The sequence below is a fragment of the Argentina silus genome, assembly GCF_951799395.1.
Source record: "Argentina silus genome assembly, chromosome: 20".
Taxonomy (NCBI): Eukaryota; Metazoa; Chordata; class Actinopteri; order Argentiniformes; family Argentinidae; genus Argentina; species Argentina silus.
In genome coordinates this window covers 14,934,729-14,962,228 of record NC_139674.1, presented here as the reverse complement: position 1 = coordinate 14,962,228, position 27,500 = coordinate 14,934,729, and the positions used below count along the sequence as shown (strand labels likewise).

General features: G+C 50.0%; 4 protein-coding genes across 5 annotated transcripts in view; 1 reads left to right on the top strand and 3 right to left on the bottom strand.

Annotated features, from left to right (window-relative positions):
• LOC310820336 (UPF0606 protein KIAA1549-like) overlaps positions 1-2,151 on the bottom strand; it is a gene marked incomplete at both ends in the record, with an annotated part of 11,495 nt that extends 9,344 nt beyond the window's left edge. The window contains 2 exons of the mRNA XM_083691919.1: positions 1,282-1,411; positions 2,145-2,151. Of these exons, the coding sequence (XP_083548045.1) occupies positions 1,282-1,411; positions 2,145-2,151 (137 nt within the window). The remainder of the gene's footprint in view (positions 1-1,281; positions 1,412-2,144) is intronic.
• Positions 2,152-2,925: 774 nt separating this feature from the next.
• parp12b (poly (ADP-ribose) polymerase family, member 12b) lies at positions 2,926-7,741 on the bottom strand. Its single transcript, XM_083692097.1, has 8 exons — positions 7,347-7,741; positions 6,772-6,907; positions 5,166-5,427; positions 4,714-4,809; positions 4,488-4,614; positions 4,185-4,353; positions 3,875-3,995; positions 2,926-3,595 (listed from the first exon to the last, which is right to left on the bottom strand). Exons 1-8 carry the CDS (start codon positions 7,673-7,675, stop codon positions 3,495-3,497), a joined length of 1,341 nt encoding a protein of 446 aa, XP_083548223.1. The 5' UTR covers positions 7,676-7,741; the 3' UTR covers positions 2,926-3,494.
• Positions 7,742-8,353: 612 nt separating this feature from the next.
• kics2 (KICSTOR subunit 2) lies at positions 8,354-12,323 on the top strand. Of its 2 annotated transcripts, XM_083692478.1 has the most exons (4): positions 8,354-8,427; positions 8,935-9,166; positions 9,703-9,991; positions 11,313-12,323. In XM_083692478.1, exons 1-4 carry the CDS (start codon positions 8,365-8,367, stop codon positions 12,133-12,135), a joined length of 1,407 nt encoding a protein of 468 aa, XP_083548604.1. In that variant the 5' UTR covers positions 8,354-8,364; the 3' UTR covers positions 12,136-12,323. The 2 variants fall into 2 exon arrangements, with proteins under 2 accessions (XP_083548604.1, XP_083548605.1); XM_083692479.1 differs by lacking the exon at positions 8,354-8,427 and having other exon boundaries at positions 8,593-9,166.
• Positions 12,324-15,359: 3,036 nt separating this feature from the next.
• Positions 15,360-26,964, bottom strand: LOC310820740 (SLIT-ROBO Rho GTPase-activating protein 1-like). Its single transcript, XM_083692516.1, has 19 exons — positions 26,923-26,964; positions 26,279-26,467; positions 26,026-26,154; positions 25,498-25,719; positions 25,163-25,264; positions 23,530-23,727; positions 23,270-23,354; positions 23,063-23,090; positions 22,895-22,925; positions 22,425-22,485; positions 21,688-21,765; positions 21,467-21,601; positions 20,113-20,218; positions 19,028-19,252; positions 18,439-18,518; positions 17,834-18,014; positions 17,315-17,443; positions 16,516-16,861; positions 15,360-16,179 (listed from the first exon to the last, which is right to left on the bottom strand). The coding sequence occupies exons 1-19, from the start codon at positions 26,947-26,949 to the stop codon at positions 15,745-15,747; spliced, it is 2,787 nt and encodes a 928-aa protein (XP_083548642.1). The 5' UTR covers positions 26,950-26,964; the 3' UTR covers positions 15,360-15,744.
• Between the last annotated feature and the right edge of the window lie 536 nt (positions 26,965-27,500).

Sequence of the window (27,500 nt, the reverse complement as noted above, 5' to 3'; positions counted from 1 at the left end):
ACACACACACACACACACACACACACACACACACACACGCACACACGCACACACTGTGACTGAAATGTGACGACTGTGTGTGTGTAAGCAGTGGGGAAAATATGAAGTAAACTAGAAATCCTACAGTACGGCTAATGGAACACGTCTGCCATCAAAGCCATAGGCTGGATCCAGCATCAGCCAGCCCCGTCTGCAGCTGCATGCTAAGCAGCTCACACAGGAGGGGTTACCTTGACTCAAACAGAACGGAGGAATACTCTCACCCTCCCCTGCTGCCTCTCACTCTCTCTCTGTCCCCATCTCTCTTTCACACACACACACACACACACAGACACACAGACACACAGACACACACAGACACACACACACACACACACACACACACGGACGGATGTTACACACAGCACCCTCCTCCTCCTCCTAGCCTTGACTGTGACCATTCCATCGTGTGCTGTTCGCTCTCTTCGGCGTTGCCGTGGCGACGCCGCGCTTTGCGGCAGCAACCTCGTTGGTATGCTGGAGACACGGCAGAGTCAGCTCAGACACACACACACACACACACACACACACACACACACACACACACACACACAGAAACACAAACACACACACACACACACACAGGACAATGACCCAATCATTGGTGCTAAACAGTCGAAGGACAGTATCATCCCCAAACAAGCAACATACCCGTGTGTGTGTGTGTGTGTGTGTGTGTGTGTCAGCCAGGGGAGGCTGGTGGAGGTAGAAATCGGAAGACGTGTGTTTGATTCCGTTCCTCATTCTGTTCCATGCATTACAATGAGCCCGTCCTCCGATTTCTACCTCCACCAGCCTCCCCTGGTGTTGGCCTGTCTGTCTTTTTATGTTGGTGTGTGTGTGGGTGTGTGACACTTGATATGCCCTTGTATTGTCAGGCCCGGTGAGTGAGTCTTTGTGAGGGATATGACTGTGTGGAGATCCACTCTCCATCTGTCTCCCAGACTCACTGAGTCATAGACAGAAGACAGAGTGTTCTGTGGGAGATTGTGGGATGAGTGAATAAAGTGAGAGATTTGGAACAGATACAGAAGTAAAGAGATGAAAGGACAAAGACCTCAAAAGACAAAGATAGCTCTGAATCCAAGTTAGCCACCCTGCCAAGCGGGGAGATAAACAACAGTTCCACCATGTCTCTCAATATCCCTCCTCACCCAAAACATTTCAGCCCGTCGATGACTCAAACGACGAAACTGTCCACGCCAAACGGCCCCCTCCGCCCACCAGGCGCACGTCACTTACCTGCAACAGGTGCGCTTGACGTCGCCATGGAAACCAGCATGGTCGCTGCCAGCAGGAGTGCGCAGGTTGTGCGCAGGCGCGGAGAGGTTCCGGGGGACATCCTCGAACCCGCGCTCGCCAGGATCAAACTCTCCATGGCAACGCGAGTCACATCACCCTCTCATACACCCGTTAGTGCGTGCCATCCCTCCGGTGTGTGCCAGCTCACTGCATTCTCTCGGTCGTTCGTCTGGCCCTATTTTTAAATAGGCCTAAAGCACACCGGAAAAAGGAGTAGATCTGTTCATTGTGTCACATTTATTTTTACACTAAGCAACAGACAGGCCGCTATCATCTCCGGCTCTGTCCTCGCTCCTCGATAACTGACCCCATTATTGAATGTAGGCTAGACCACATCTGCCGGATTCCCTCTGATCATTTAACCGTGTATCACGTTCATTTTCGGATACCCGTGAAAGATCGGTTCTTGACAAGCCGAATTAGCGTAATTATTATAATTGTCGGTCATGACACAATTATCTGCGAATTATCCTGATCACAGCCTACGTTGTAGCGCATGTACGGTGTAGCCTGTATTTTCTCACAGTGCACAGCCGACTGCAGCAATGACAGACACATTGGATTGTAACAAACATTATGATTGTAGAGATGGAAAGGGAGACATAGCCTACATCTGTTAGCCTAGTTCTGTCCAGTCCAGACCCCTAACACACTGATTTAGAATGATCATCAGTTGAATATAAGGAAAACGAATGATAATCGGAGGTTCGTCTCTCAGCCACACACACATAGTTAATTTAAATCGCCCCAACATTATGCATAAGGTTAATATTTCACGTTGTAAAATGATGAATGGAGTCTACCTTCCATCCTGGAGATGCGGTACAGGCGCGTCACGCCTCTCCCAGCCCCAAACAGACGCGCGCTCCACGCCAAGGAAAGGAAAAAAAATCCAGATTATAATCCTGTCCGGTACAGGAGCTTTAACTCAGATTTTCCGTTATAAAAATAGTCCCGAATGTGATCCGTAGTTAATTAATATGACCACGGCCGATGGCTTTACCGCGCCGCATCCATGCACATTCAGTGATCGTTCTCTAGCGGTGAAACGTCACTATACCCTCGAAGCCCCTGTGGCGGCAGCGGTGGAAAACCCGAGATTCCACGCACGTCTCCGCTGTCAACGTTAATTAGGAATGTGACGAAAAGACAACCATTTGCCGTTTCAATGGCATGAGATTTTTTTTTTAACCTACACACTGAACACCTTCACACACTGTCAATAGGCCTACAGGTTTGTTCTGAGGACGCGCGTTAGCTCGTAGGACGTTTCAGCAGCTGCGAATAGTATTCTGCACCACCGCTGGGCCCTGGCATTCCTCGTTCGAAACGAGAGCCACTGCCAACACAAGGCATCCTCATTGGTCGGGAATCTGTCAGTCAAGATATCGGTGAATTTGTTCTGCTTTATGCAAATAACCGTGGAATAGTGTGGGATATGGAACATGTGGTTCAGATTCTGGTACCTCTGTGTGTGTGTGTGTGTAATAAAGCACACACATGTGGTTCAGATACTGGCACTTGTTTGGTGTGTGTGTGTGTGTGTGTATTCAGCACATAAACACAAAGGGACATACACAAAGCCAGTCTACATAGCTAGCTTTATATATCCAAATCTTCAGCTTTACATAAACACAACATCTGCATCAGGAAGCAGCGTTAATACATTTCTACAGACTGCCCTGGAACTGACTGATCATGAAAGGTTACAGTAACACATTTTAGTAACGCCCAACCACACAGAAACTTAGACACATCCTTCTGACTGCTGCCCGTCCGCTGACAGATTGTCAGATCGAAATGAGGAGAAGTGCTGATTAAGTGAAAGATAAAAACAAACTCACATTGAGCATATCATCATAATTATGAATGGATGAACAAAAGCTCCAGCAAACTAAAAGCATATATTCAGTAACATAATCTGACGTGACTTGTCTGAGAACACACGATGTGAGACTGTCGCTCGCCTCTTATTGGCTAATGACGGCTCGGCCTGATTGGGTAGTGTCTTGTTTATAGCTAGCGAGAGGGGTGACTGTCCCCCAGATCCACTCATCTTTATTCAGCACAACCAGAGTATAGGCACTCTTTCATTCAGAGAGAAACAGATCTGTCCATTCATTCATTCTCTCTCTCTCTCTCTCTCTCTCTCTCTAGCGCGCGGTCTTGTTCTCCACCTCTGTGATGGAGATGAAACGGGGACGGCGACGGACCCTCCTCTTGGTGTTGTGTTTGGGGTTCCGCTGGTACATGTCTGTGAGGGAGGGAGGAGAAGGAGGAGAAGGAGAGAGGGAGAGAGGAGAAGGAGAGAGGGAGAGAGGAGAAGGAGAGGTTTGTTTCTGAGGATCACTGACCCCAGTGGAGGCTGGTGGAGGTAGACATCGGAGGACGGCCTCATTGTTTGATACCTTTCCTCATTCCATTCCATGCATTACAACGAGCCCGTCCTCCGATTTCTACCTCCACCAGCCTCCCCTGCTCAACCCCTTCGGTGATTGTGTGTTGACACAGCTGAGGCACGGAGAGGCGTTACCTTGGAAACTGAGGTAGTAATGGCGACTCCCCTTCATGACGGTGACCTCCGCGGAACCGTCTGCCAGGTACGCCTCCTCCAGATCCCGAGATGACAGGGACGTCACACGCTGCTTATCATCCTGACCGCAACACAACCACAATAACACTGAAATACACCACAACCACACCACAACTACAAAAGCCCAAAGCTCTCTGCCCTTCCCTTCCTTCACTCCCTTCCTTCCTTCCTTCCTTCCCCTCCCCTCCCCTCCCTCCCTCCCTTCCCTTCCCTCCCTTCCCTTCCCTCCCTCCCTCCCTCCCTGACTTACGGGCTGTCCATACTCGGTCCAGTTCTCATGGTCCCCCTTGTAGAACCAGAGCCACTCGGTCGTCAGGATGTAGTGCGCGGGCTTCGTTACCGAGGAAACGGTGGAGAGACGCCGCACTGGCTCCTCCTCCCGCATCATCGCCAGGAAGTCCACAGGTCGCGACCCCGGACTGACAGAACGAGAGACGGAGAGATGGAAGGGAAGACAACAATCACTTGACAATGAAAGACTCCATTTCCCTGAGGGCTTCAACTGTAGACTCAATACCTGCATTACTGTAAGTGGGCTGAGTTGACCCCTGACCTTTGCGTGTTGCGGGGGTCGCAGAAGGCTCTCTCAATCTCCTCCATGCGCCGCAGGTCCCGCCAGCAGCTCCCGTCAAACACCTCCCACTTATAGGGCAGGTTGAAGTGCACACGGATACACTGGTCTGGGGGGGGGGGTATGATGTAACCACAATCACGTTATCAAGTTATTGAGGTGAAAACCAAGCAGAGGGTTGGGGGGGGGGGTTAAAGGTCAAGCTCACCCTGGAATCTACAGTTCCTGCGTATGAAGTGAAGGCAGATCTCATTCCTCTCCTCCTTCTGGATCACTGGCCTGGAGACAGGCTCGGCTACACGCTCTGGGACACAGACAGAGGACATCACACACACACACACACACACACACACTAAAACCGGCCTAGTGACTGGATAAGCAACACACACCCAAACAAACACAGGCTCAGCCACACGCTCTGGGACACAGACAGAGGAGATCACACACACACACACACACACACACACTAAAACCGGCCTAGTGACTGGATAAGCAACACATACCCAAACAAACACAGGCTCAGCCACACGCTCTGGGACACAGACAGAGGAGATCACACACACACACACACACACACACACACACACACACACACTAAAACCGGCCTAGTGACTGGCTAAGCAACACACACCCAAACACCCCCCCCAGTTGGAGGCATACCTCTGGCCAGGAAGGGCGTGGGGGAGGTGAGTCTGTGTTGGTTCTGGTAGATGAAGGGCAGGTCGTGGATGATGTCACCGCTGAGGCCCCTCTCCTCCAGCATGCGGCGGCCGTGCTGGTCGATGACGTGCTGCCGCTTGCACTTGTGCCCAAACATGCAGTCGTCCTGTACAAAGTGCATGCACATGTGCACCTTGGTGCAGGCGTCCCTGAAGGTGCAGGCGCCATGCGGCCCAGAGCCCTTATTGTAGTGAGTGCACACCTGCGACAGGAACACATGACATCATCAGGCACCGCCGCCCACCCCCCTCATGTTTAATGCATCCACACACACCCAGCCAGAGGGACTGGGCCAATCAGGCGCCTTTAAGAGGCATACAGGGGTCATCGTCATGGAGACATCGTTATGGACACACTGTAAAATAATCAAACCTCACACCAAAGCATTCTACTTTACCTCTCAGGTAACAGGACACTCCCCTGGGACAAACCCACATCCATTTTTTTTTTAGCTTTTCTTTTTCTTTTCTTTTTATTCTTTTTTGTTTTGTTTGTTTGTTTGTTTGTTTTCTTTCAAATCTTTTTTTTTTTTTTTTTTTTCTCTCTTCCTTTTTTAAAACACAGAGGATGTCCCCTCAGGTCCAACGTGACGTCTCTTCGTCCTCTCAGAGGAACTGAACCCCCTCTCAGCGCTCTTCACCCCCGCGTGGCTTTAGGCCGGACCATTCTGGCGCCATTTTGTATGGTTTTGGTTTTTGTTTATGTGTTTTCTAATAGTTTCATTGGTTTACTTGGCACCCTGTTGGAGGCTTATTGGTTAAGACTTGCGCTGCTAACATTACTCTGAAAAAGCGGGATGTGACTCGACTGTTTTGAGAAACTGGTTTGCGGCCCTGCGACCCTGCGACCTCCCCAGGGCTGTCAAGACTGCGGCTGCTTCTCGTTCGCAGAGGTCCAATCAGTGCGCAGGATTCACTTCTCACTGGTTCTGAACCTGTCTAAAAAACCTCTCCAGAACTCTTTCTGGAACGCCAGGATGTAAGCTACTCCTGTCCTTCCCTCTTCAGAGAGAGTGAGAGAGAGTGAGAAAGAGTGAGAGAGAGAGAAAGAAAGAAAGAGAAGAGGGAGAGAGCAGGTCTACCCATCCAACCCTTGCGCTCCTACAGACAGCACACTCAGAACACTGCTACACTTGCTGGGGGAGGAGCCACTTAACAGCAGAAGCACCTGTAATGCAGAAATGTCCCACATTTAAACTGAGGTCAAACTGAATGGCTCAATGGAGTAAAAAAGACAAGGTCACACTCACTCTCTCAAACACACACACACACACACACATATACACACACACAACAAAAAAGAGCATGTTATACAATACTGGGCCAGTCTACTCCCTGGGAACAGATTACCTCCTGCTTGGGGGTTTCTACTGTGAGGAGACCAACAGGGAGAGAGGGTGTGTTGATGAGGTGTATTGGAATTGGACAACCCATGGCTATGTCTTGATGGAGACTGCCTTGTGTGTGTTGGGACTCTAGCCAGTTATGAAGGAGGTGTGTGTGTGTGTGTGTGTGTGTGTGTGTGTGTGTGTGTGTGTGTGTGTTACCTCCGGCAGCAGGGTAGGGTCATTCTGCAGCAGCAGCAGGAACAGGTCCTCCTCATGCAGCTCATGCAGAGTGCACTCCCTCAGGAGGGGGTAGTTATGCTCCGAACGCACGTCATGTGGGAACTTACACTGTTTCCTACAGGGGGAGAACACCAGGTCGGTCAATCAGACAGACAGACAGACAGACAGACAGGAGAACAACATTATACAACATTATACAATAATAATCTATATAAGTGCATAAAATAAAATATCAAATTATATGTTTAAAAAGCAAAACAAATATATATATATATATATATAATATATAACCATATCATAAAAGCAGCAATCAGTGTCTAGGAGGACAGGTAGGCCAGCCTACCATGGGGAAAACAGAATATCGTGTGATAGTTAGTCGTACTATTAGTAACAATCAGTGGGTTCATGTTAAAGTGTGCAGGGGTCTGGTCGTTCATGGTCGAGGCTTTTCACTGGGGGGGCGCAGGCCAAACAGGGGGGCGGGGTCTGTCTGTCTGTCGGCTAGCTAGCCATTTTCCATGCTAGCAAGTCTCGTCATTGCGTTACTCCTTTACCTGCCTTTCCCGTATCTGCAGTTTCCAAAAACAAAATATTTGCAAAGGTGTAGTTCCTGACAATTCGAGCAGTCTTGCTTGGCGTAATTCTTGCAGAGTCGCAGGGATGTTTTTGCCACAATGGTACAGTCAGTTCCCCACTCGTCCGTCCTCTCCCTGTTCCTCACCACTGCGAATCGAGGGCATTTCTTTATGATGTACCAAAAGTCTTCCTCGGTTATATCAAAACGCTCGAATACCTTCCTGTGCAATTGCAGGAGGTCCATGGAGCCTTTGTTGCTGCATAGTACACTCGTCGCGTGATGAATTACTCTGGCGTAGCTGGACATTTTACTGGTTTTGTCTTGCAGATGATACGAAGCGGAAGCGGCAGAGCAGCAACAGATGACAACAGCAGCGTTTCCACTGTCCGCCACACGGGGGCGATCGAGCTGCCGAGATGGTGTTGTGACGCCCTCTTGTGGAGAGAAGCGGAACAAGCTATACCCTGATAAACATTTTCAAACTCATAATGAATGTTGAACATGACCGTGGTTAAATGTGTTGACCCATATACTTAGAGTTTGATTGTATCAGTTATTTCGTTCTTGGACAAATGTGCTGGTCCAACAAGCCTGCGTTCAGACTGTGATTGATTAGCTGCAGTGATCAATCAATTCAATGTGTACTTTGACAAGGTTGACCAAACAAACAGCCAGAGGCAAAAATGTGTTTGTGTAGGGGATTTGTTCAGGCAAAAGCAAGACTGCGCAACGAGATGCTGACCATAGAGACCCGTGAACGACACTCACACGAGATCGGAGTATCAGCATATGGTGCTGATTGACCGTTTGTTAGTTGTTTGTTGCTGAAATTGCCTGCAAGCTGCGGCTAAAGGTAGGTCATTGACAACTTAATATTAAAATCCAAGATGCATTCTAGAATATATGCAAGTTCTCTTAATTGCTTGAGATGAATATTTCAATCCTACTTGCTTTCAGAGACATTCAGACGTGAAAGTCCGAGATCTGGCCCAGATATGGTTCGTTCTCAAGCTATCGTATTGCCCTTATTCCATAGGAGAGACATTCCCTATAAAGAGGTAAGAACTAGGATGCTACAAAAAGTAAAATATAATAAATAAAAAAGTCTACCACGAAGCCTTTGCGTTGCCCTGTTGACATCCGCAGCCAGGAGGGCGCCAGAGGAGGTAGTATTTCAACGCATTTTTCCAACTGTCACTTTTGACTTTCCGTAGTGTTGTTGCCAAGATGGCGTCTATGGATTTGACAGGCTGCTAGCAACCTGCACTCCGATCTAAACAATTTGTTTTAAATGACGATTGCTCCACTTACATTATCATTGATTAATACGTGTAGCTGGCAGTTGTCGTAGCTGAATATAAAATGAGTCGTGACGTGAATTCAATGTGGACTGTGGTGGGGTGTTGCCAAAGATGCTATGCTAACCTACCTACCTACCTACCTAGCTAACTAGGCAGCATCCACCTCGGCCAGCTGACTCGTATTGCTGCTGGCTCTGCCTCTCAACGGACAGACAGTTACTATCAACTTTCTTTTATCATCCCTCCCGAAAAATCATGATGGAGGCTTCCCGCGAGGAGGAGCTGCGGCCGGTTCCACGGGAAAGGGCGATCCTGGAGAGTTTCTTCACGCAGCTCGGGATGTTCTCGTTCGACCGGGCGAAGGACTACGTGGAGAAGGAGAAGGACAACAGCAAGAGCGCCGGGGCGATCTGGGCCGCTCTCCTGGCCGCCCTGGCCCACCTGGCCGCGGCGGAGAAAGCCTACCACAACATGACGTTCCTCGGCCAGAAATTGGGTACATAACGCATCGACAGGTCTTTTAATGTCATACGAAGATTGTTAGTGTGTTGTGTTAACAGTATTAGACCACTACCAGAACGGGCATCACCACCACCACCCAACACTAAAAGATCAGCATCACCATGACAACTGACACGTTAGTTATGACCCGGAGGAAACATCCCATTCCCTCGGCTGTAGCGCAGAACTCCGTTATCTTCGATGTAGGTTTCTGACAGCAGATGGCGTTAAAAGCCCACGGAAGATGGTAGCAGGCCAACCTTACTCGCTAGACAGCCATTTCAAGTGGACACCATTTTCAACCGGCATACATTACATACAAACACAGTCTGCTGTGTCCTCAACACATACTTTTTTGTGATTTCCCCCCTTTTCTAAAATATTGCTTCAGTGTGTGTGTGTGTACTGTATGTTTACTCTGTGTGTGTGTGTGTGTGTGTGTGTGTGATGGTCAGAGTCAGGAAGGTACAGTTTATTGTATGGTTGTGTGGTGGTCAGGGTTAGCCCACTCTCTCCTCTGCTTCCCTGCAGGGGGCCAGTCGTTTTTCAGCCGCAAGGACTCCATCCGTACCATCTACACCTCCCTGTACAACGAGCTGAGGAAGGTGGTCACCATGGGCCGCCACCCCCAGCCAGGCTCCGCCCCCTACCTGGAGGACCTGCTGTCCCACCTGTCAGAGCAGCTGTGCCACTTCACCCAGGCTCGCATGGAGATGGCAGACCTGTACGAGAAGATGCACTCGCTGGCCAGCCAGAAGAACATCAACTCAGAGGAGCTGGTCACCACCCTGGAGGCGGTGCTGCAGAAATACAGCTCCAGGTGTGTGTGTGTGTGTGTGTATACGTGTACTATATGTTTACACTGTGTGTGTGTGTGTGTATGTATATCATATTACTTTATTAGGAACACTATACTAATACTGGGTAGGGCCTCCCTTTCCTCTTTATTAGGAACACTATACTAACACTGGGTAGGGCCTCCCTTTACTCTCAAAACAGCCTCAATTCTTCATGGCAATGATTCCACAAGATGTTGGAAACATTCTTTTGAGATTCTGGTCCATGATGACATGATTGCATCACGCAATTCCTGCAGATTTTTCAGGTGCACTTTCAAGCTGTGAATGTCCCGTTCTACCACATCCCAAAGGTGTTCTGTTGGATTCAGATCCGGTGGCTGGGAAGGCCACTGAAGAACACTGAACTCATCATCATGTTCATGAAACCAGTTTGAGGCGACTTTTGCTTTGTGACATGGTGCATTATCATGCTGGAAGTAGCCATGAGAAGATGGGTAAATTGTGGCCATGAAGGGATGCACATGGTCAGCAACAATACTCAAATAGGCTGTGGCGTTCAAGAGATGATTGATTGGTATTAACAGGCCCAAAGTCTGCCAAGAAAACATTCCCCACACCATTACACCACCTCCACCATGAGAAGGTGTACAGGTGTTCCTGATAAAGTGTTCAGTGAGTGTGTGTATGTATATATATATATATATATATATTTATTCCTAACACTCTTTCTCTCTGTTTTTTAATCCTGATGTTCCTCTGAGGTCTAGTTGCTTAAACATATATATATATAATATAATATAGAGGACATCAGGATTAAAAAACGGAGAGAGAGAGCGTTAGGAAGAGAGGACGGGGACGGCCGGGGGAGACAGTGAGAGACGGGGGAGGCAGAGCTTTGTGCTGAATTCAGCAGATACGGGATTTAGTGACTTTCTCAGCAGGAAACGCAGCCCGACACGGGAATAAACACTGCATGGCTGAGCTGCCAGATAAATTGCAGCAGGTCATGTTGCGGGACCCAGCACGCACGTGTGGAAGTGCAGTCAGGGGTGAAGGTGATGCTGTCCCACAACAGACAACACACAGGGAAAACAACCAGAGAACACACTGGATATATGAACACACACACAGAACAGACACCAGATGAACACACACACAGAACAGACACCAGATGCAAATGTGTGACCTATCATTTGAATTATTGGACATACTTAACTTAATCCATGATCACAAAAATAACTGTTTTGCACCATGTTCTGTGTTAGCAGGAGTCTGCTCCCTCTCCGAGCAGCAGTAAAGATACCTCTCTCTCTCTCTCTACCCCCCCCCCCCCCTCTCCAGGTTCCACCACCCCATCCTGGGCCGGGTGGAGGGGGGCTTCCAGACAGAGGTGGACGTGGTGACCCAGCTGCTGCGCTGCCAGGCCCAGGTGTCCGAGTGGCGTTTCCTGCCCGCCCTGCTCAGCCTGCACGGCGCCAGCACCAAGCTGACCGCCTGGGGCCAGCTCTTCCAACGGCAGCGGGAGACGCGCAAGCACCTGTTCGGAGGCCAGTCCCAGAAGGCCGTGCAGCCGCCCCACCTGTACGTGTGGCTGCAGCGCCTGCAGGGGGCGCTCCTGGCCAAGTTCAGCTTCTACTTCCACGAGGCGCTGAGCCGCCAGACGGCGGCCGCGGCGGACATGAGGGCGCTGACGGCCCGGACGGCGCCCGACTACCACGGCAAGATCTGCTCCTTCATCCGCAAGCACGACGCCAACAACGTCTCGCTGGTGTTCGACAACCGCGGCTCGGACAGCTTCCAGGGCCACGGGTACCACCACCCGCACTCGTACCGCGAGGCGCCCAAGGGGGTGGAGCAGTTCCCCGCCGTGGTGTCCCTGCCGTCCGGGGAGCGCCCGCTGACCCACTGGCCCAACGTGATCATGATGATGGGGGACCGGGCCGGCGAGCTCAACACGCTGGACAAGGTGGTCCACTTCTACGACGACAAGGTCCAGAGCACCTACTACCTGACCCGGCCGGAACCGCACTTCACCCTGGTGGTCATCTTCGACGGCAGGAAGTCGGAGAAGGACTCGCACATCACCGCCTTCCTGCAGGAGACGTCCGGGTCGCTGCGCAACTCCAAACCCTTCAGCACCCTGAAGCCAGGCTCCAAGGGCTGAGCACACACACACACACACGCACACACTCACACACACACACGCACACCAGGAGGTAGGATTCATTGAGGACAGGCTCATTGTAATGAACGGACTGAGGAATGATATCAAACGTGGGTGTGTCTATTATTTCTTCATATTTTTATGCTCTAACAATTGTCTGAAAAAAAAACATAGCTTTTTTTTTTTTTTTTTTTTTAGAGAACAATTTAAACCAGTGGTCCAACTGTTTTTCGGGGATTAGCGTCATGCTGTGTGTCGTTTGTCTTGCCAAATCAGTTCCAGACCAAAGAGATGCACCACACCGTATGGTTGTGTACCGAGTGTGACCTTCTCTCAGTGAACTGCTCTCTGAAGACGTTTTACATTGTGATCCCTGGCAGGGTGGCCAACCTTCCTACCGGCCAGGGATGTGCTGCTGTGTGGCGACTAAAACCCTTTTGTTTCATTTATGCTGCATTTTAATTATGTTGCTTTGTTGACTGTTTTAGAAAATATGTTTTTGGTTTTTTACATGTAATCCTTTAATCAGTTGCGGTGCTTGAAGCTGTATGATACTAAAATAAAGTTGAGATTAATGTTCACCTCGACTCACCTGTTGCAAAATCAACATGACTTGAGGTATGTGTGTGTGTGGGGGGGGGGGGATGTTGGGGGTTGAATGGGGTGAATCACATCACACAGACACACACACACACACACGTGTTCTGCATGTTGCCTCCGCAGTGGGAGGATAGCTTCAGGACAGGTCACTGTGTCCTCTGGCTCAGTTGGTAGAGCATGGTGTAATGGCGTGATTCCCGCTGGGACCATATATACTGAAAAATGTATGCACTCTCTGCAATGTAAGTCGCTTTGGATAAAAGCGTCAGCTAATATATATATATGTCCCAACTCACCAGCCTGTTCTTGAAGTGTGCATTTGTCCACTCCCCCACATGGCTTCAAACACACTGGACCTATGTGAGCCTGGGAGCTGAGAGTCACCATCATACCATGTATTACACCAACCCGTCTGTGGGGGAGTGGACAAGTGCACCCTTCAGAACAAGGATGGAGAATGCGCGCTCAAAAAATAGCTAAAGTAGCTTTATTTCACTGGTCTCCTGTGGAGCTTCCATCACAAACCTGCTACTGTTGTCCCCAGACAGCTTCGTTGTCATGGTATTCTTCAGTTGTGATGCCTTCACATCAACACCGTGTTGGGGTTCAGGGAGGGGGGGGGTCATCAGGGAGCGTCCCGTCAGCTAAACCACCACAACACTGCACCTCAGCAGAAGTCAGTGCCAACACACAGACATGGCTCCACCAACTAAACACACACACACACCACCTGAGGTGGTCCAGCACCACGGAGCTACAGGACACACACCACCTGAGGTGGTCCAGCACCACGGAGCTACAGGACACACACACCTGAGGTGGTCCAGCACCACGGAGCTACAGGACACACACACCTGAGGTGGTCCAGCACCACGGAGCTACAGGACACACACACCTGAGGTGGTCCAGCACCACGGAGCTACAGGACACACACACCTGAGGTGGTCCAGCACCACGGAGCTACAGGACACACATATGCCCGTGTCGGCATGGGTTCAAATCCGGCCCACGCCCTGCTGACATGCCCTCTCCTCCTTACTTTCCTGTCTTTCTCCACTCTCTCTATCCAATAAAAGTGGAAAATATAAGAGTTGGAATGCCCCACAAAAAAAAGAAAAAAAAAACCCGCACGTTACTTCGTTTTATTTCTATATTTATTTATAATATAAATACAACACATCAATACAATCCATTTGGCTATAGGAGCTCATCTTCAGCTCAGTTTCAGATACAGCAACACTAACAGACAAAACCATTCCCTGTATTACCAAACACATTCAGAGACCTTAAAATACACCACCCGTGATGATGCTACATGCCAGGTCCCCTACCCTACACATCAAAGTGCAATGTCACAATGGATTAACTCTAGAATTCATAATTCAGTCATCTACCACACAACTTTATGATTATTTCATTTTGAGTGCTGCTGCTCTTTGTTCAGGACATGCGTGAGTGGATCACAACTCCCCTACAAAGACGAGGGTTAAAAAAAAAGGCACTTTCACATAGACACACACACACACACACACACGTACACACACACACACACACAGAAACACACGGCCCATTACTCATCTCACACACACCAGTTCCCGACCAGATGTACGGGCCACATTCAGTGTGCTGTTCAAGTGTTTTTTGGGGCATTTACACACACACAGAGTCCCACCCTGTTGGCTTACTGTGAATTTAAGGTTATCTAGTGACTTCAGTGTAACACAACCAGGTAAACCATATTCCAACACACACACACACACACACTTAGGAAGACACACACACACACACACACACACACACACATACATGCTTAGGGAGACAAACACACACACACGCACGCACACACACACACGCAATCCCCTGTCCTGCACGTGTTCTGGAACTTTACTAAAGGCAGGCATGAATAATCCATCATTGCTTTAGTGCCTCTGCGCTCATAAAGGAACAGAATGAGGGCAGGCAGGGGAACACACACACACACACACACACACACACACACACTAATGGGAAATAAATCACACACACATCCCCAGGCCAGAGGAAATTTATGGTCCAGAGTCCTCACCCTCTCCTTCCCTGCCCCCCCCACCCTGTTAATGTCTGGCCTGGGTGTGAGGGTCCACTGAACACAAGAAGGCTGTTTCCCAGTCAGAATTAACGTCACCCTGGTGACAACAGTGCCCACCCAACATTCAATAGATTAGCTGAATAGTCATTAAATACTGGAACATTCATTAAATAGGTGAACATTGGTTAAATATAATCATGTGAGTTTTGTCACCCAAGAACCTCAAGAGGCGTGGTTTGAGGCATAATGGGCTTAGCAGCTGAACCAAGTGAAATCGAAAATAAAATGTCAAAAAAAAAAGTAAAAATCACATCCGCCTCAGTATTCTACTCTGTGTGAGCTTGCCTAGCCTCCCATCCCAACAGGCACCTCTTCATTCCGCAGTGTCCCTCTCTGTCCCTTCACCAATCAAATCCCTCTTTGTTAGATACAGCAGCCAATCAAAATACAGTAAAATTACAGCAGCCTTTTTAGTGACAGGCTCCTCAGCTAATGCAGGCCTATCGTCATATGACAGTACAGTCAACGTTCACATCACTGAAACTACATTTCACCGGAGGAGAACTACACTTCCCACATCTCTATCTACATCTCTTACACTGGATAGGATTTTCCTGCCTTATCTGGTTCCTGTCCTTCTATTAAATGTTAGCTTCAAGTCTTTAACCTTTGATAAATGCTTCGATACATGGAGAAAGTAAACTCCTACACATCAAGTGGGTAAACACCAATCTGACAACACATATATATATATCATGGCATATCATATCATATTTCATATATTATTATATTGTATTACTACAGTACATAAAACCCTTTTTGTCTGTCCTACTGTTTCTACCCTCACAATTATAAACAGTAAGCTCTACCCTGTTCTCCTCTTCTGGCCCAGTTTTTGGCCTGGGTCGGCCTGATTCGGCATGGTTTGGGCCTGGTTTGGCTCACATGGTGCAGGACTTGTCCAGCGGCGGAGGCAGAGGGGGGGTGCTGCTCTTGGGCGGGATGAGGGGTTTGGGCCTCAGGGCCGGGGGGCGCAGCGGAGCCCCCATGCGGGCCACTGCCACGGGCTTGAAGGAGCCCAGAGTGTCGGGGGAGGGGTTGGCAGGCCTGGGGGGCCCGGGAGGAGGGCCAGGGAGGGGGCTGAGGGGGCTCAGTGGGCTGAGGGGGCTAGGGGTGCCGGGGGTCCCCGGGGTCCCGGGGGTGCCTGGCGTGCTGGGGGTGCTGTGGGGACTGGGGGACTCGGAGGAGCAGGCTGTGTTGGGGCCGTTCTTCATCTGCTCCAGGGTGTCCAGGACCACGTCTGGGGCCGGCCGGCAGCCCTGCCTCTCCAGCTGCCTCAGCTCCCCCAGGGCCACACTCATCGTCTCCTCCATGTCCTACACAGGGAGGGGGGGAGGGAGGGAGGGGGAGATAGGAGAGAGAGAGAGAAAGAAAGAGAGAGAGAAGGAGAAAGAAGACAGAGATAAAAAGAGAGAGAGAAAGAAAGAGAATTCCAAGTGATTATAAATTGTGTAGCCGTCTATTTCCAATACCTATGTGTATGAGTGTATTCATGTAGTGTGTAGTGTGTGTGTGTGTGCGTGTATGTACCAGTACCTGTGTAGTGTGTGTGTGTGTGTTTGTACCAGTACCTGTGTAGTGTGTGTGTGTGTGTACCTGTGTCAGTGTGTCTGGGTCCAGGGCTCTAGAGCGGTGTGTGTGTGTGTGTGTACCTGTGTCAGTGTGTCTGGGTCCAGGGCTCTGGAGCGGTGGGAGTCGGTAAAGCCGTGCTGGCCACTGCTGGAGCGCCGGATGGGCGTGTCCTCGGGCCGGCGGAGCGAGTCATGGCGGCTGACGGAGACGGACACCGCGGCGGTCGAACGGCGCCGGCGCTCCGGGCTGTCCAGGGGCGGAGTTAAGCCCTGGCCCCGCCCCAGAAGCAGCTCCCGGGGGCTGAAGTGACCGGTGACCGGGGGCGAGCTCCTCTCCAACACGTCGCCGTTGCCGTGGCAGTGGCTGTTGCTAGAGCGACCGAAAGGCCGGCGGGAAAAGAGGCCCTCGGTCCGCTTCCGGCGGTGGCTGTCATGAAGAGACGTGCAGCGTTATCTTAGCTTAGCACCGGCTTAAACAGCATATTCAGTTAGCTTAGCTTAGCACTGGCTTAAACAACATATTCAGTTAGCTTAGCTTAGCACTGGCTTAAACAGCATATTCAGTTAGCTTAGCTTAGCTTAGCACTGGCTTAAACAACATATTCAGTTAGCTTAGCTTAGCACTGGCTTAAACAGCATATTCAGTTAGCTTAGCTTAGCACTGGCTTAAACAACATATTCAGTTAGCTTAGCTTAGCTTAGCACTGGCTTAAACAACATATTCAGTTAGCTTAGCTTGTTAGCTTGTCTCATGTCAGTGTCTATTACTTTCTATATTGGTTCTCTGGTGGCCTGACCTATTGTACGCCGCTGGTGGTCTGGTGTGTGTTACTTGTGGGTGTTACTGACCTGGTGTGTGTTACTGGTGTGTGTTACTGACCTGTTGTAAGCCTCTGGGGGTCTGATGTCTGTGGGGGAGCTCAGGTCAGATCTGTCCCTCTTGTCGTCAGGGTTGGGAGTGGTTCCCCCGTCGCTGTCTGTCTTCTGACTGAGCGTGTCCGTGTCAGCCCTGAAACGGCACAGAGAGCCTCTAACCAACCTATCAGGACACAACACAACAGCTGACCAACAGAGTGTGGCGAGGTGACCCCGCATACAGCCTAAAGCCTTTAGAGGACAGGGAAAGGCCTAATTAAATGTAATCCATTGCCATCAATATGATCAGAATTATCAATTTCCCAAACAATCGCCAGTACTTCGCCACTCGACCGATCGATATGGGACACTGATCAACAATCGAATCAATCCGAACGTACAAATAATCAATTACAGAGTCAAGTCAATGAATCAAATGGCCGGGTTCATTAAATCTACGTCAATTAGCATGTGTTGTTAGCATGTGATTAGCATGTGACTAGCATGTGGTTAGCGTGTATGCTAGCCGTGGCCGTGGACTCGCCTGTCCTTCAGGACGATGTACTGGTGAGGCACCAGGCCGCGGGCGCCGTTCAGACGCCCCTCCCACCAGTCATGTGACGCTCGCTGGAACAGTTGCAGCGATGCGCCCTTCTTAAAGGAGAGCTCTCGCCCCGAACGGCCCGCGTAGTCAAACCTCGCCACCGCCTCCACAACCTCCCCCTCTGAGAGACAGAGAGAGAGAGAGAGGGAGAGGGGGAGGGGGAGGGAGAGAAGAGAGATACAGGGACGGAGGGAGAGATAAGAACCACACAAGATGCTAGAGGTGAACCTGTCAATCACCTGTCTGTCCTCTGCCTCCCCCAAGATCAGCCAATGATGAAGTGTGTGTGTGTGTGTGTGTGTGTGTGTGTGTGTGTGTGTGTGTGTGTGTGTGCGCACTGGGGAAAAATAAGAGCTTAAGAGTCTTATACCCTCCCCCCCCCCTCCTCACAGAGGGAAATCACACAGCCCACAGCGAGGAGAGGAGGAGAAGGAGGGCGGGGAGGTCTCCATGGCTGCTGTTGCCATGGAGACAGCTCTCCATTGGAGGATGAGAGCGCGAGGGGCCCGCTGGGTGATTGTGTGGAGGTCAGAGGTCAGGCATACCCTCCTCACTGGTCTGTGTCTCCGTGCCGCCGTCAGGCTCCGCCTCCTCCAATGCACCCGGCTCACTAAACGGACTCTCACTGGGAGAGAGGGAGGGAGAGAGAGAGAGGGAGGGAGGGAGGGAGAGAGAGAGAGAGGAAAGAGAGGGGGGGAGAGAGAGAGAGAGAGAGAGGAAAGAGGGAGAGAGGAAGGGAGAGAGAGAGGTAGAGAGAGAGGGGGGGGAGGGAGAGAGAGAGAGAGAAAGAAAAAGGCAAAGAGAGAGAAAAGGCAGAGAGAGAGAGAGGGAGAGAACAAAATAACAGGAGTCAGCAGTAGATAGACAGACTCTCCCTCCACTGCTGGTCCCTCCTGATATCTCACAGATGGATAGATGGAAGGATGCATGCATAGATAGACTGATACATATTTGTAAGTGTAGGGCTGAATATTCTACAACTATTGTGTATCCATATGCTTTTATTTATGTTACGTGTTTTGTTAACATGTTTGGTTTCCATCTGATGTATAGTGTGTATATTGTAGACCTTGGTGAAAATGCAACTTTAAAAAACAAAATAAACTGGAAGTTTGAAAATGGAGTTAGCCTCACCAGTACTGGTCTCCAGACATACACTTCTCATATACGGGCCCGGGAAGCTCCTGGGGGTCCGGGAAGATGTTGTCCTGGTGGAGGATGACCGTTTTGATGACCTCATTAACGTGCGCCTGGCAGGCCACCTGGTCCAGGGTGTCGGGCGTGGGCAGGAGGGTGGGGCCAAACACGATGGCCAGGTTCCCAGCATCCATCATGTTCTCATCACTGTACTGGGAAAGGCTGTGGCAGGGGGGGGGCATCACATGATCAGGAAGTACAATACTACAGTCACGTAAACGCTTCACCACACTTTAGGTTTGGTTCCTAGATATTGTACACAACAGTGATGTTCTAAACACTCCTAGAACGCTCCTAGAACGCTCCTAGAACACTCCTAGAACACTCCTAGAACGCTCCTAGAATGATCTTGGAACACTCCTAGAACACTCCTAGAATGATCCTGGAACACTCCTAGAACACTCCTAGAACGCTCCTAGAACACTCCTAGAACACTCCTAGAACACTCCTAGCTGAATACTGCAGTGCAACGTTCATTCTGTTGCAGTTCACACCTGCACATCACACCTCTCTCCTGCTGTTCACACTTCAGCTCCCTCCTCCGCCTGCTTCTGAGTGGAGAGGCAGCTGAGACACCACATGGTGTTCTGTCTGATACAGACCCACTCTGTTCTGTGTGGATCTGGGTGTTTTATCTCTGTGTGGATCTGTGTGTTTTATCTCTGTGTGGATCTGTGTGTTCTATTTCTGTGTGTTCCATGTCTGTGTGGATCTGTGTATTCCAGTTCTGTCCAGATCCATCTGGTTCTGTGTGGATCTGTATGTTCAATTTCTGAGTGGATCTGTGTGCTTTAGACCAGTCCAGATCCATCTGGTTCTGTGTGGATCTGTGTGTTTTAGACCGGTCCAGATCCATCTGGTTCTGAGTGGATCTGTGTGTTTTAGACCGGTCCAGATGTATCTGGTGCTGTGTGGATCTGTGTGTTTTAGACCGGTCCAGATCTATCTGGTTCTGTGTGGATCTGTGTGTTTTAGACCGGTCCAGATCTATCTGGTTCTGTGTTGGTACTGGAGTCACTCACTGGTTGAGGAAGGCGAACAGGTACCGCATCACGACCAGAGTGGACCGGGGAACCGCCAGCAGAATCTTACGGATACACTGAGATCTGTCAAACAGGCTCTCTATACCTGTGGGAGGGAAGGCGAAGACACACACACACGCACGCACGCACACACACACACACACACACACGCACACGCACACGCACACGCACACACACGCACGCACGCACGCACACGCACGCACACACACACACACACACACGCGCACACACACACACACACACACACACACACACACACACACGCATGCATACACACACACACACACACACACACACACACACACACGCACGCACACACACACACACACCAGCTGTCATGATTCATAGGATATCATGAGGTGTTTGTGATCCTGACACATCCTGAAATACAACAATTCAGCCTCCACAGTGGAATAGAGATTATGAGAGTGTTTCAGCCTCCACAGTGGAATGGAGAGTATGAGAGTGTTTCAGCCTCCACAGTGGAATGGAGAGTATGAGAGTGTTTCAGCCTCCACAGTGGAATGGAGATTATGAGAGTGTTTCAGCCTCCACAGTGGAATGGAGAGTATGAGAGTGTTTCAGCCTCCACAGTGGAATGAAGATTATGAGAGTGTTTCAGCCTCCACAGTGGAATGGAGAGTATGAGAGTGTTTCAGCCTCCACAGTGGAATGGAGATTATGAGAGTGTTTCAGCCTCCACAGTGGAATAGAAAGTATGAGAGTGTTTCAGCCTCCACAGTGGAATGGAGATTATGAGAGTGTTTCAGAAGCACAAAGAAAGACTAAGTGACTCAGAGACAAAGGAAAGGGAGATAGTGTGTGGGAGGGGGAGAGAAAGAGAGAGAGAGAGAGAGGGAGAAAGAGAGAGAGAGAGACAGACGGTGCAATTATTCCCGAGATTAAATGTATTTCAAAATGCTTCTAGCATGACGTCAGTGCAGCGGGCTAACAGTGAACAGTACTGTACAAGTGATGCAACCAGGGTTGCAGGCTGGATCTGAGCGAGTGGCGTTCTGACTGCTGATAAGGTCAGCGTGAGCCACATCTCCACAGGTAAGTGCTGTCAAAATGTCAGCCAGAGAGAGACGGTGGAACGGTAAATTAGAAGTCCTTCACGGCTGATTTGTTTTGGTTAGATCTGAAATATTTACACGGATTAGTGTGTACGCCGCCCGCGCCCCCACACACACACACACACACACACACACACACACACACACACACACACACACACACACACACCTGCCTCCTATTAAAAACCTTGACCCCCCCCCCACCGTCTGTCCTCCTGTCCTGCCACCTCCCACACCGTAGAGGAAATGCCACTCACGGACACAGGAAATGAGGTCGTTGAACCTCTCTTTAGGGAAGAGGGGGTTTTCCAGACCCCGAAAGTACAGCTTCAGCACACCGGCCACGGAGTTGATGTCATGGTTACTCTCCTCGTCGATGAGGGGGTCGTTACCTGGCCAACAGACAGACACAGTCAGTTTCCTGTTTCCTGACCAGGAAACACAAGCCTGGCGCGGCGACCTCGCCGTGACCTCTCACCTCTCTCAAAGGAGTTTTTGATGTCGTTGACCTCGACCTGTGACCCCGACACACGGAATATTCCCTGGTTCTGGAGACCTGGGTGGGACAGAGCAGTTATGAATGTGTGTCTGTGTGTTGATTAAAGTATTACTGAGAAAACACACACAGGTCTGATTCAGGGGAGGCTGGTGGAGGTAGAAATCGGAGGATGGGCTCATTGTAATGCATGGAATGGAAGGAGAAACGGTCTCAAACATGTGTGTCCATTCTCCGATTTCTACCTCTACTGGTCTAATTCCATTCCGGTCTCTGGTCTCTACCCTTTAAAGTTTCCCTGATCTGGAATAGACTGGATAGGTGTCATCCATAGTTTTGCCTCTTCCTTTAGGAAGTTCCAACATACAGTACCAGTCAAAAGTTTGGACACACCTTGTGTGCAAAGCTGTCATCAAAGCAAAAGGTGGCTACTTTGAAGAATCTAAAATATAAACCATATTCTGGTTTGTTTAACACTTTTTTGTCTACTACATAATTCCATATGTGTTCCTTCATAGTTTTGATGTCTTCAATATTAATCTACAATGTAGAAAATAATAACAAATAAAGAAAAACCATTGAATGAGAAGGTGTGTCCAAACTTTTGACTGGTACTGTAAGTGCTGTAACCTATCCAATCCTGGCAGGTCTATGCACACCTCAGGGATAGTCACTGGGGTAAGGGGCTAGGAAGTGAAATGGAACGGGGCCCGGCTCACCATGCAGGTTGATGTAGCGGATGCAGCTCTCCACCAACAGCGGGATGGCTTTAGTTGAGTCCTACACACACACACACACACACACACACACAAAGAGATACACACACAGCCAGTCAGTCAGTAGTCACCCCCCACACACACACACACACACACACACACACACACAGGAAGAGATACACACACAGCCAGTCAGTCAGTCAGTAGTCACCCAACAAACACACACACACACACACACAGGAAGAGATACACACACAGCCAGTCAGTCAGTCAGTAGTCACCCAACACACACACACACACACACACACACACACAGGAAGAGATACACACACAGCCAGTCAGTCAGTCAGTAGTCACCCAACACACACACACACACACACACACACACACACACACACACACACACACACACACAGCCAGTCAGTTAGTCACACAAACACACAGGTACACACAGCAGCAGCAGTGGGAGGTACCTGGTGTTTGCTGTGGGAGTTCCGTCTACGACTAGCATCAGAGAGAGACACAGAGAGAGGAGAGGAGAGGAGAGGAGAGGAGAGGAGAGGCTGTTAGATTCTTCAATCAGAGGAGATGAGAGAAACAGGTCAACTTGTACCCAGAAGACAGAGAGACTGGCACATTACCTTGTAGTCAGCATGTCAGCTATATACCCTGGGGAACGAACACACACACACACACACACACACACACACACAGGAAAGGACAGGCATTTATTGTTACATTGTTCTGCTCTACTACTGCTCTTTATACAAGCCCACTGAAAAAAGTAAAACTGTTATTCCAAATAAAGAGAGAGAGAGAGAGAAGAGAGGAAGGAAGAGGTTCTCTACCCTCCGCCATGGCCTTCTTCAGCAGGTCGTGCTTGGCCTGTAGCTTGGAGATGAGGTTGCTGCCCTCCAGGTACTCACGGAACTTCTGTGGAACACAGAGACGTTTCAGCCTTTATTAACCGCACTGTGCCTTTAACCAGTTATCCCCCAATGACTTACTTCCAATCCACCACAAAACACTGTGTGTGTGTGTGTGTGTGTGTGTGTGTGTGTGTGTGTGTGTGTGTGTGTGTGTGTGAGAGAGAGAGAGAGAGTCTCACTGTGAAGTAGAAGAGCTCTGTCTCCTGTTGGTTGGCGCGCCGCTTGGCCAGGCTGGGTTTGTTCAGGTAGCCGTCCGACACACTGGACTTCACCGACTCGGAGGACGGGCTGTGGGTGAAACTCTGGGACACGTCATAGTCGTCCAACACCGTCATGTCCTGCAGGGTGGTGAGGGTGGCGCCCCAGGTCTTCTTCACCTGCAGGGGGCGACAGAGATTCGCTCAAAATGGAGGACCAGGAGGAGGGTGTATGGGAGGTGTGTGTGTGTGTATGTCTGTTTCTCTGTGTTTGTGTGTGTGTGTCTGTGTCTGTGTGTGTGTGTGTGTGTGTGTGTTCACGTGTGTGTAGAGTACTGTACATAAGGTGTGTGTGTGTGTGTGTATTTCTGAGTATTGCATACACTCACTGAGCATTTTATCAGGAACACCTGTACACCTTCTCATGGTGGAGGTGGTGTAATGGTGTGGGGAATGTTTTCTTGGCACACTTTGGGCCTGTTAATACCAATCAATCATCGCTTGAATGCCACAGCCTATTTGAGTATTGTTGCTGACCATGTGCATCCCTTCATGGCCACAATTGACCCATCTTCTAATGGCTACTTCCAGCATGATAATGCACCATGTCACAAAGCAAAAGTCGTCTCAAACTGGTTTCATGAGTTCAGTGTTCTTCAGTGGCCTTCCCAGTCACCGGATCTGAATCCAATAGAACACCTTTGGGATGTGGTAGAACGGGAGATTCACAGCTTGAAAGTGCACCTGAAAAATCTGCAGGAATTGCGTGATGCAATCATGTCATCATGGACCAGAATCTCAAAGAAATGTTTCCAACATCTTGTGGAATCAATACCACGAAAAATTGAGGCTGTTTTGAGAGCAAAGGGAGGCCCTACCCAGTATTAGTATAGTGTTCCTAATAAAGGGAGGCCCTACCCAGTATTAGTATAGTGTTGTAATAAAGGGAGGCCCTACCCAGTATTAGTAGTTAGTGTATGGTAATGATGGTGTGTACGTGCATGTGTTGTTGGATACAGGGTGTGTGTGTGTGTGTGTGTGTGTGTGTGTGTGTGTGTGTGTGTGTGTGTGTATCGTACTGTACGTAACGTGTGGGTGTGTGTGTATTTCTAAATTGGGAATATATGTGTGTGAGGCTGTTTATTTCTGTATGGTAATGATGGTGTGTACGTGCATGTGTTGTTGGATACAGGGTGTGTGTGTGTGTGTGTGTGTGTTTGTTTGCTGCTGAGACATGCAGATGTAGCTCATTAATCCGGTCCCCCATCAGCACTTCTGTGCCCTTCAGGCTGACACAACAGCTGCCCTCCCCTCCACCTCCATCCTTCAACCTGCCCCCAGCCCTCTGCACCCCAGAGCCAGCTGTACACACCCACCCACACACACACACACACACACACACACACACACACACACACACACACACACAACACTGGACTGAAGAGTGACTGAAGAGTCAGTGACCTTATCTGCAGGTTCTAACTCTGATACATGAACAGCCCTTCCCACACACACTAAAGCACCTTGTGAAACTGTGTTCATTTGACTCTGTGTTGTGGTGTGTGTGTGTGCGTGTGCGTGTGCGTGTGCGTGTGCGTGTGTGTGTGTGTGTCACCTCCTCGTTCTCGATCTTCAGCGTGGAGAGGCGTGTCTGGAGCTGCTGCAGTCTGAGTGTGAGCTCTGCCTGCACCTGGGGCTGAGCAGCGATCTGGGTCACCTGACAGGGACACAACACACGCCATCACAGCCTATCAAGGCCCTTGTAGACCGCGTGTGCGTGTTTGTGTTTGTGTGTGTGTGTGTGTGTGTGTGTGTATAACCATAGAATAAGCATACAACAAAATCTAAAAGACCATTCACGAAACGTTATGCCGCATTATATGATAATGCTCACTGTGTGTGTGTGTGTGTGTGTGTGTGTGTGTGTGTGTATTCCCTGTGTGTGCTCACCGGGTCCCCCATGTGGGGCTGGAAGCCGAAGCGCGGCGGGGGGCAGAAGGCGGTGGGGTAGAGGCCCAGTAGGCGTTGGCGGTCCCGGGACGGGTCCAGACCCTCCACGGCCCCCTCCAGGACCTCCAGGCCCGTCCGCCTGGACGCCTCCAGACTCAGCTCTGCTGACAGGTAGGTCCTCAACGCTCGACTCAGACTGGAGTGGTACCCTAGATCACAACACTGAGAGAGAGGGAGGGGGAGAGAGAGAGAGAGGGAGGGAGGTGGAGAGAGAGAGAGTGAGGGGGAGAGAGAGGGGGGGAGGGGGAGAGAGAGGGGGGGAGGGGGAGAGAGAGAGAGGGAGAGAGAGAGGGAGGGGGAGAGAGAGAGAGAGAGTCACACACAGTTTAGCAGGAACAATAAGAATTTTAGGAATTTAAATTTTAACAAAATTAGTTTTAACAGTTAAATCAACGTATGAATCTACTTGTGTGTGTGTGTGTATGTGTGTGTGTGTGTGTGTCTCCGAGCACGCCGTTGTGTACTCACGTCTATAATGTCTGGCAGGTCGTGGATGTAGTATTTAAACACCAAGGAGTTTGTGGCCTCCAGTGTCAACAGGTACTCATTCCGGGCTTTCAGAGACTTGAGCTTATTCTCCGAGTACTTGGCCTTCCTCTGGTGACAGAGACGGGGGGAGAGGGGGGAGAGGGGGGAGGAGAGGAGAGATGGGGGTCATTAGCTCTGGGCCTATGTCTAGACAGTGTGCGTGAGGTTTGTCCCTCTCGAGCCTCCATACTACCTTCTCCCTCATCTTCTCCATCTTGCGGGCCGCGTTGCGCCTCTGGTGGCGCTCTTCTATCCTCAGGCCGAACACAGGCTCCGCCCCCCCCGGCCCCGCCTTGCCACGCCCCTCCTGGCGTTCCGCCTCTCTCAGCTTGGTCTCGGCGTTCAGCGTCTCCGCGTGGTACATGTGGTACGTCTTCATCACCTGGCAACCACATCCCACAATGCACCTAGGAATTATTCTACCCGGGAAATCGCCAGTGGTGTGTTCCACTCGTACACGTCGCCCAGCCCAAAGTGTAGCCCCCACCCTGACATCGCCCCCTGTGAGGGCCACAAACAAGCTGTCCTAACTATATGTCCCGACAGCTTGTTCCTACACAGTGTTTATTTATTTACAGCGGAGGCTTTTAAAGCGAGCAGCCGTCAGTAAACTCAACTAAACCCTCCAGTTCTCCTACAGTCAGCAGCTCTGCAGTACTTTGCCGAACTGTCAAGTATTGTTAGAGCAAAAACAAAAGGTCACGGCAACAAACAGCCGATGAAATGGTTTATATTGTGGTCAAATGGTGTGTGGTGGTTTTAGATGATGTCACTCGTGATGTAAAGTTTGAGGGGGATGTCACTTATGATGTAAAGTTTGAGAAGGATGTCACTCACGGTGTAGAGTTCATTAAGCAGCTTCATCAGGTCCTCCTGCAGCTGAAAGGTGATCTCCTTACTCTGAGAGGAGGAGGAGAGAAAGAGAAGGAGATGGGAAGGAAGAGAGAGAGAGAGAGAGAGACAGAGAGGGGAAGAGAGAGAGACAGAGAGAGAAAAACAAACACCCAGTCAAGAGGAGAGTGTCCCCGGGCCTCAGACACCGACACAGGTCAGAAATGAGAATGAACATTGTCAATAACCCAACGCATCTAAATCCAGGAGGTAAATAAATTAATAAATACAATCAACAAAACAGGAATGAATACATAAATAAAACAAACAGCTCCTGCCTGGAAGCCCGGAGGCGGACAGACAGAACATGTCTCATGTATAAAACAGCTCGTGCGGTTTCAGGGAGTTATGGCATATCGGCCACACATTAATATTGCATGGCGCTAAATGACGGTGGAATTCCAGAAGGGATGAATCCCGTTCCCCTCGGCTTCCAGCGAGAGAGGGAGAGAGGGAGAGACGGCCCCAGCTGATGCCCGTCACCATGGACACCGGGCTGTCAGCGTTGTCATGGTCACCAGGCT

Coding starts and splice junctions, on each gene's coding strand:
- parp12b (XM_083692097.1), bottom strand. CDS start 7,675: ATGTCCAGCTACGCCAGAGTAATTCATCACGCGACGAGTGTACTATGC. Junction 4,810..5,165: donor CACGCCCTTCCTGGCCAGAG/GTATGCCTCCAA, acceptor TCTGTGTCCCAG/AGCGTGTAGCCGAGCCTGTC. Junction 3,596..3,874: donor TTACTACCTCAGTTTCCAAG/GTAACGCCTCTC, acceptor CCTCCCTCACAG/ACATGTACCAGCGGAACCCC.
- kics2 (XM_083692478.1), top strand. CDS start 8,365: ATGGTTCGTTCTCAAGCTATCGTATTGCCCTTATTCCATAGGAGAGAC. Junction 8,428..8,934: donor GAGACATTCCCTATAAAGAG/GTAAGAACTAGG, acceptor ATCATGATGGAG/GCTTCCCGCGAGGAGGAGCT. Junction 9,992..11,312: donor CTGCAGAAATACAGCTCCAG/GTGTGTGTGTGT, acceptor CCCCCTCTCCAG/GTTCCACCACCCCATCCTGG.
- LOC310820740 (XM_083692516.1), bottom strand. CDS start 26,949: ATGAAGCTGCTTAATGAACTCTACACC. Junction 25,265..25,497: donor AGCCCCACATGGGGGACCCG/GTGAGCACACAC, acceptor TGTCCCTGTCAG/GTGACCCAGATCGCTGCTCA. Junction 23,091..23,269: donor GAAGAAGGCCATGGCGGAGG/GTAGAGAACCTC, acceptor TTCGTTCCCCAG/GGTATATAGCTGACATGCTG.